The sequence below is a fragment of the Bombus affinis genome, unplaced genomic scaffold, assembly GCF_024516045.1.
Source record: "Bombus affinis isolate iyBomAffi1 unplaced genomic scaffold, iyBomAffi1.2 ctg00001249.1, whole genome shotgun sequence".
Lineage (NCBI taxonomy): Eukaryota > Metazoa > Arthropoda > Insecta > Hymenoptera > Apidae > Bombus > Bombus affinis.
Window position 1 is genome coordinate 12,202 of NW_026109640.1, and position 8,751 is coordinate 20,952.

An 8,751-nucleotide genomic window follows, 5' to 3' on the forward strand; every position below is an offset into this window, starting at 1 on the left:
GTGTCCACATACAGTGGTTCACGAAAATATTTGAACACTTAAGAAAACATTTTTTGAACATATTGCATATTATGTGAAACATCCTAAAATTTTATTGCTAGCTTCCTTATATTATATTAAATTTTCAAACGAATCTGAAAATGTACGAAGAAATTAGTAAGCATACACTTTGCGGAGATCGCCAAAGTACTCGAAATGTCGGTTATTCATTATTAATAAGCCACAGCATGAAGCGAGATCATCTAATTTTTTACTAGGTGAATATTTGCAGCAAATAATCTGAGATTTCTATATACAGGGTGGTTGGCAACTGGTGGTACAAGCGGAAAGGGGGTGATTCTACGCGAAAAAAGAAGTCGAAAATATAGAATAAAAATTTTTCGTTTGAGGCTTAGTTTTCGAAAAAATCGATTTTGAATTTTCGCTCGGTACGCGTTCTGCTCTTTGAATAACACGTCTGTCAGGATGTCGACGATTGGGATACCGGTGTCTGTAATGATCAGCTGCGACTGATGCGTTACCACCACACGCACCTAACGAAAGTATCATGTCCGTATATTCCCGATTGTTGTGTGTAGACATGATGGTAGACCAATAGGTACTGATAGTGGATAACGATAAAAGTCGGATAGTATGTTAATAGGTAGAAGAACACTTCGGTCACATTGGAAGTGTTTATCAACATAACGTCAATCGAGACAACGATCTACAGTGAGATCCGTTATAACGAGACGTGATAAAGTGCACGCGTACCGAGCGAAAATTCAAAGTCGATTTTCTCGAAAACAAAGCCTCAAACGAAAAATTTTTATTCTATATTTTCGACTTCTTTTTTCGCGTAGAATCACCCCCTTTCCGCTTGTACCACCAGTTACCAACCACCTTGTATATTACATTTTATTTTGAAAATCGATTAAACGTCGTTAAATCGTCGTTTTATTTCTATCAACTATCTAATAGATATATTATAATTTACGTTTCTAATGATTTCGATAAATTTTCAGAAATTCTGATGTTCGCAATTTATCGATTACGATATGCTTTCTAATATGCATTTTCCATTGACTGTATGACAAAAGCAAAATTTCCGTTTTTACAGACTTTAACAGATTTCCGAAAGTTTCGCTTAATATTTCGACAACTATAATCTATCGGTATACTGAATTATATTGATTTACTTTAGAGAGTAAGAGAACAATTATGCAGAAATTAATTAACTTTGTTCGCGTCGATTATTCTATGACTGTTTGCTGTGCATATGCGAAAATTTCATCATAGCGTCTGAGCATTAAACTCTCGACTTGATTTTCCTGTTGAGAAACAAATGTAGACATTGCGGTGCATATGAGGTTCCAAAGGGTTACGGAAGGAGGAAATTTAAACTAACAGAACTCTCCGATTTATCTCGTCGATTGATTACGTACGTTGGAAAACAAATAAAATATGCGCCAGCGGTGAACATCAAATATAGAAAGACGATGCCATAATGTTGTTAAAGGCCCTATTTGAGAAGATCTATATAAATACGCTTAATACAGATTTATGTAAAATTTCATTAACCATGTCGCTATACTTACGAACGAATAGAAATTGGCAAGAAATATTTCAACGAAAAGAAGCAAATATCCGTTGCAACAAACATTTATCATATATATTTTCCTACAGTATAATTTGTCAGGTAATAGAAATTAAGAGAAAAAGCGTTTGACTAATTTACTATGAGTAGCAAATAATGACTTCATTATCATCGGACAAAATAGAACACGCAACCTTTTCTCTATCTAAGTAAACAACTTTGCCACATTAAAGAGTAAACAGTAGGAAATCGATTTACTTCCATAGCTCTTCCGTGGGGTTTATTAGGAGCTTCAAGTAGCTAGCTGCTTCTTCCGAACGTTAAGGATTACACTTTATCGGCCAGGTATTTACTTTAATTCCCTTACAAATTACCAATGAATCTTAATCTTTCTATAAAAACAACTACTATTATGATGTCCACAAGTTCAACATATAATATTCAATACACTAGCAATAATTGAATAATACAATGAATATTTTGTGGAGAAAAATTTGAATGTATCACGCAGATGTTAAAAATGCTAGAGTATTCGTTTATCTTTCTGAAACAGCACAAACGTGAACAAGTGTCATCGATAACAAACAATAGTAATGAAAGATATATACCATAAAAGAATTATTATTAAATATTTATACAGGCAAAAAGCAAGGGGCAAGTGAAAAGAATTCAGAAATCCAAGCAACTATGCAATAAATCTCATAAACTATGTTCCTTCGATATGGATCATTCTGATTAGAAAGTTCAAAGAGAAGAAACCTATAGATTTTAGATATCGGAGAATGATTCACATGCGTTAAAAAATTATCTTCTTAAAGATCTGCACACTGTGAACGTGATTTTAAATAGAAAAAAAAAAAGAAAGAAAGAAAAAACGACCCTTGAGACAAAGAAAGATGAAGCGAAGAAAGTGGAGGACGATGATGACGAGGTAGTATCCTCTGGAAGAGGAAATGACAGGCATAGTGCCGTAGTGCCGAATAGTAAAAGTCGGAGAACAATGGATAAACGGAATGGTACAGCCGAGACCTTTCAGGCAATCGGGTAACTGGCAAAAATTGTGAAACACAATGGATAGAAGAACGCCTTCCCTTCTGGTCCGCTTTGCAATTCCCCCACGTTTCACCGAGCATTCCCTAACGTAACCACTTGTACAACCCAACGCGGCTGCGCCCCGGCACACCCACTTGACCCCGAAGTTAAAAGAAATTAAATTATGTAGGCTCTAATGTGTTCTCCAAGGCATTAAATGGTCTTCATAAGCTCTGCGTCGACATCACGAAATTTTTATCTTCCAAATGGCCACTTTGCATCGGCGATATTTTATTTCTAATAGATTAACGCAACGCGTTCTATCCGCGCGTTAATCTTCGTGACAATTACTGACAGCGTTACTTATCATAAATCATAAATCAATGATTAATACGATTAATAATCGCCACTTGAACAGGTTGCTAGAATATTAGGTACTAGAACGATAAAGAAACCAAATAGAAATGTGTAAAAAAGATAAATAAGAATTACAATAGACCTTCGAGAAACTTATTATAAAAAATGTATAACTTTCTAAGTCCGAATGTTACTTACTGTGCACTGACGTTCCATTACGATTTTGATATAAAGTCAATGAGATATCTTATCACGATTATAAAAGTTTTAGTATTGTTTGTCACAACTAGTGAAATAATACAGAGAGAAAGCAAATCGATTAATTATGTCGAAATTAAAATTTGAATCTTTTATTTACACTTCTCAGCTATTAATTAAAATAATTTATTTGGATTATTGTGATTGACGATCTCTTTTGCTCAATTTTCATTCTTTTTTATTATATCTTTTAAAAATATTAATATTCTTATTGAATAAACTATAACCATTTTGTTTTCATAAAATTGACAAAAGATTTTATTAACATTAACATGTTAAGTATATATATACTTAATTCGTACATTTGTCGTTTAACGGGTGAAATTTTCATTATACTTAAAAAATATTTGCAATTATTATACCTCAACAACGATATGTTATATTTGAAAAAAGTTTCTTCAATATTTTGTATAAAAATATTGTTATGGAAAAGCAAAAGGTAACTCGAGATTAACAAGTTACATAGGAAGTAGACATATCCAGCCATCTGGTGGCGCATTACTCAAATACATATAACAACTGTTAATATCGATCAACGATGACCCTAGTTAGCATGTCATCGTCATTATTTATCATTGCATGCTAATAGCAAGTAAACAAATACAAATTAACATATATTACGTTATTATATCACATTATATATAAATATTATATTAATGAAAACAAAATTAACCAACGATATTAAGCTCCTTTACAAGATTAAATATGATTCATTAAATAAACGATTGTTTTGATCACATACCTTGTAAATTGTCCAGCATATATGACAGCAGCTTGTGAGTCCCAGATGGTTCTCCATATAACGCCATTATTTCCTTGCTAAGTGGATTTCCCTGAAGTCCTAGCACTTGTAATTGGAACAATTTTCCTAGTTCATATGGTAACACTCGGAGGTAATTTTGGTTTAACAACAATTCTCTGAAATATAAACAAAACATCAGAATAAGATACATAAAAAATTTAATATGCGTTCAATTAATAATTCACGTTATCTTTTTACTGGATAATGGATATAAATACAAATACGATCATACCTGAGGTAGATGAGGTCCCCCAGTTCAGCTGGCAAACTCCGTAATTTATTGCTACTGAGATCTAAAGCACGTAAGTTGACTAAACGTCCAATCTCAGATGGTATCCTTTGTAAACTATTATCATTGAGATACAAAGCCGTTAGATGAGTCAATTGCCATAAATTTGGGCTTAAATTTCTTATACTGCCTGTTATCTCCAATTCTGGCCAATACGATTTCTTTCCAGAGTTTGCATCCTCCGTAGACATAAAAGTATGTGTACGACGTGGGTTGGAGTTTTCATACTTGTCTTTATGATTGCGAGACATGTTAAATCCTACACAAATATTGGAATGACGTTTAAAACTATTAAACATTACAATTACATAGCTATAAAACATACAAATTATATTAAACGATAGAGAATTAAACATTTACTTCAATGAAAATATTATATAGACTAATATTTTTGTAATACTTCTCAATGTGGCTACAAATGTTACATAATATATCAAATACAACAATTTACATACATAAAAATCTTAATTTATTTGCAATTGCTAATAACAGAGTAATTTATTCGTTTGTATATAGGTTAATTAACCCAAAATAAAAAATATACAATATGAGAAATCTTTTGTAAAAATTTAAGTAAAATATAATTTGTTGTACAATAATGTGGTTGTATTATCAACTGCATGTAATGTTTATCGTATCGATTATGAAATTCTCCATTTTATATTGTGCTTGATTTATTTTCAAAATTATAAACATTGTAACAGATATACTTCAGTACCTCATTGATATTATATATGTTCAAAAGAAATAAGCTTTTAAATACAGAAAAATTAATTTAGAATAATGCATAAAACCATTTGACATACAATCTTATCTCATCTTCCTTAACACATATATGCAATATTTTATTATCTAAAATATTACATTACTTTAATGAAAGACAAAGTATTGTGTATGTTCTTTGTTTTGCTGATACTATACGAACAGAACTAAAACATATTTTTTAAAAAGATGCAGATTTTTTCATATTTATAACTAAATACTTTATATTATTAAGAGAGAATTTATTCAATTCAGAATGCATCATTCAGAAATTCTATGAAAGTAAATTCATAACCTATGAAGTAAAAATGTTCATTTCTGAGTGCTTAATACCCGAAACATAACCTCATTACCTTTTGCGAACGTAATGATCAAAAGATCTATAAGAAATGCTAATATAATTTTTTAATAATACTTCAAAAAGCAGTTTATTTTTTAATGTGGACAATCTTTCATCTCTACACAGTTCATATGCTCTGTACGACAAGTTTCCGCACTAACATACATTTCTCTAACCGGATAGTTTCCCTACCTTTGAAATTTAATACGAAACCCGAAGGAAACTGTTACGCACCTTCATCTACCTCTTAGCACACACAAAACGCACGATGTGTTGATACCGAATGAAAATTTACGCGTAAACAAAACTACCTTGACAAACACAAATCCTCCATTTATCAACTGCACTGATCGCAAACTATAAGTGATCGTGATTGGTCGTGTTACTGCCGAATCTTCCCGAGGCAGCCGACACCAAACGATCGCCTTAAATTAAAATTTTACCAAAGCAGAAAATGTCTAGGGACTTTAGAAAATAACTATATATACAATTGCTTTCATTTATAGAATAAGATAGAATAAATAATCTTTTATTAGCATTTATATAAAGAATAAATTTCAAGTTTCGATTATTAAAGCATGCTTTCATTATATATTTTATATATATATATATATATCTACTATAGGTGCTCTCTATAGGAAGTAGTAAAGTACTATTTCATTTCAAGTACTGTAAACTATGAACTTTATCTTCTTACTAGTAGGTAGTAGGTAGATTTTACGCAAAAAGTAAGTCAAATATAAATGTTACAAAATATAAACACATGTTTTTGATAACAACACATGAATTCTTTTTTTAGGATATCATTGATTTCATCTCATACTTATTGCAAAATATACTTTTACTTAATATAAAACTTTCATACTATCCAAGCATACAAATAAAGATGGAATACAATGTCTTTCGAGGTGAGAATATTTTCTGATGTAACCTTTATTACTTTCACTTAATAATCGAAGAATTTTAATAAATTGATTTGAATTTTGCAGATTATTGTAAGGCCGAAAACAGTGAAGATGAAGAAATGAATCATGATCTACAATCACGGTTGTATGCTGAAATTTATTATACTTCAAATGATGTAGAGAATGTGGATAAAAAATCGAATGTTAAATTAGAAACTATTGATATAGCCAATAATAAACTTCGTACAGATGCAAATACTAGTAAAGTTTACGGTTTTAATGATACTCTTAGAAACAATGATATTGCTGGAAGTTCTAGCAAAACTTACATAAAAAACGAATCAGAAAATAATTCAGCATCAATGGAAGATGATAGTAAACCAGATATTACTTCCATTTGCATTAAAAGTACAACTGAAACGTTATCTAAAGATATAACTAACAAAAGTATCTCCAGTGTACCTTATGTGAAAACGCTAAACGAAACTGAAGAAAATATTGAGTCTACAAAGAACAATAGGCAATTAACATGTCATAATGTAGAATATGGTAAAATCAATTCAAATAATAATACCACTTACATTGTTGAAGATAATGTAAAATCAGAAATAAAAGATGAAAATGAAGAAAAGTTAGAAACCATACAATGTCTAAATAATGAGACAACTGCAAATCAATTTCCTCATCTAAATTCTACAAAACATGATGATGTTAAGAACAATGAGAATTGTCAGAGAATTGTATGTAATGAAGAAAGCAGTGATAACATTCTTAAAAAATATGAATTTTCTAAATCATTTATTAATAAACTATATCTAGAAAAATATGAAAAGTTAAAAAAGAAACTACAAGAAGTGGAAGAAGAAAAAGAAAGAAGTTTAAAAGAGAAAGAACAGGAAAAAATAAATATTAAAGAAAATCAGCAGAGACAAGTCATTATTGAATACGATTCACATAGCACAAAATCCATACATGAAACAAAAACAGATACGAAATACGAGATACTTTGTAGAACTGACAAACTGCAAAAACCTATCAATTGTTGCGAAGAAATAACAGTGTTAACATCAGACACAGAAAGTGATTCTGAAGAATCCATTTTAGAAGTACCGATTCCTCCAAAACCTCAACCACCTATCATAAATTTACAGGACTCAGATGAAAATTCTGAAACAACAAGTAGTAACAGCGATACAGATGAAGAATCTTCATTCGTTATAAGAAAGAAAAATAATTTGGTAGAAAATGTTAAAAAGAAAGATTTTATAATTGACCAGGAGTCAGATAGCTCTACCTCAGTTATTGATTGTACTAATGATGAATCAGCAATGGAAGATATAATGTTAAACTGTACAGAAATACAGAAAAGTGCATCAAGTATAAAAGAAATAATGGAAATGAATAAAATGGCTCGATCAGATCAATACAATAATAAAGACAAAAGCATTTGTGAAAAAAATAAGTCTATTGTAAGAAATGAAATTCATACTAAAGATCTTACTAGGCCTGACATGTTATTTAGCAATGATAAATACGATACATTTGAATTTCAATCGCCATTAAAAACAGTTCACAATAAAGATGTTATATATGAGAGGGACAAAGGTGAATCAGATAATTTTGCAGACGATGTAATGCTATCAGATTTCCTTAATTTTGAAGAACTAACTTCAAATAGAAATAAAAGATATTTTGTAGAAGATGTAATGGTATCAAATTTCCTTAATTCTGAAGAGTTGACTACAGACAGAAAAAGGCCTCTTGAAAAAGATGTAATGATGTCAAACGTTCTTCATTCTAAAGAACTGACACCAAATAAGAAAAGACATTATGATGATGATAATGAACCTTCTACAAGTGTAAAACAAAGGAGAAATACAGATAATGAATTTAAATGTTCCAAAGAAAATTTTGAACAACATAATAGTGACGATAAGAGTAATCGAGAGTGGGAAGAATATTTTTTTCGCCCTATGTCGGAGAAACTTAAAACTTTCTATGAATCTCAAGGACAAGAAAATTTTGATGTAAAGAAAATTCAGAGTAAAATGTCAAGTACGTCATTGAAAATTACTGTAGTCCTATTTTCTTTGTATTTATAAATTTATTATTTTTAAATATTTTTTATCGTAAATAAATTATAGAGGATCCAAGACTTTGGACTATTTTAGATGAAGACCTGATGCCTGATTTGTTCAAACATCGGAGATACTGGTACATGAAATGTACTAATTGCCACCAACATGGTCATCAGAGACATAATTGTACAGAGCCATATAAACCTACTCGATGTCATATGTGTGGTGCTCAAGGACATACAGAAACTCGATGCCCTCAGAAAATGTGCCTCACGGTTCGAAGATATATCATAAAAATATATTATGTGATAACTGTATAGTAATATGTTAATTTTTTACAGTGTGGTAAAAA

The 8,751-nt window shown here is 30.6% G+C and overlaps 2 protein-coding genes across 3 annotated transcripts; one reads left to right on the forward strand and one right to left on the reverse strand.

Moving 5' to 3' along the window:
• Positions 1-3,896: 3,896 nt before the first annotated feature.
• LOC126928658 (CCR4-NOT transcription complex subunit 6-like) lies at positions 3,897-5,807 on the reverse strand. Of its 2 annotated transcripts, none has more exons than XM_050744261.1 (3): positions 5,609-5,797; positions 4,258-4,573; positions 3,897-4,141 (listed from the first exon to the last, which is right to left on the reverse strand). In XM_050744261.1, the coding sequence occupies exons 2-3, from the start codon at positions 4,563-4,565 to the stop codon at positions 3,958-3,960; spliced, it is 492 nt and encodes a 163-aa protein (XP_050600218.1). In that variant the 5' UTR covers positions 4,566-4,573; positions 5,609-5,797; the 3' UTR covers positions 3,897-3,957. The 2 variants fall into 2 exon arrangements, with proteins under 2 accessions (XP_050600218.1, XP_050600220.1); XM_050744263.1 differs by having other exon boundaries at positions 3,899-4,141; positions 5,651-5,807.
• Positions 5,808-6,024: 217 nt separating this feature from the next.
• LOC126928657 (myb-like protein X) lies at positions 6,025-8,746 on the forward strand (the record flags this gene model as incomplete). Its single annotated transcript, XM_050744260.1, has 5 exons — positions 6,025-6,144; positions 6,216-6,324; positions 6,406-8,376; positions 8,466-8,674; positions 8,741-8,746. Coding segments are annotated over exons 2-5 (2,208 nt in total), but the record flags the coding sequence as incomplete, so codon positions are not given.
• Positions 8,747-8,751: the final 5 nt, after the last annotated feature.

Coding starts and splice junctions, on each gene's coding strand:
- LOC126928658 (XM_050744261.1), bottom strand. CDS start 4,565: ATGTCTCGCAATCATAAAGACAAGTATGAAAACTCCAACCCACGTCGT. Junction 4,142..4,257: donor GGGGACCTCATCTACCTCAG/GTATGATCGTAT, acceptor TTTATATTTCAG/AGAATTGTTGTTAAACCAAA.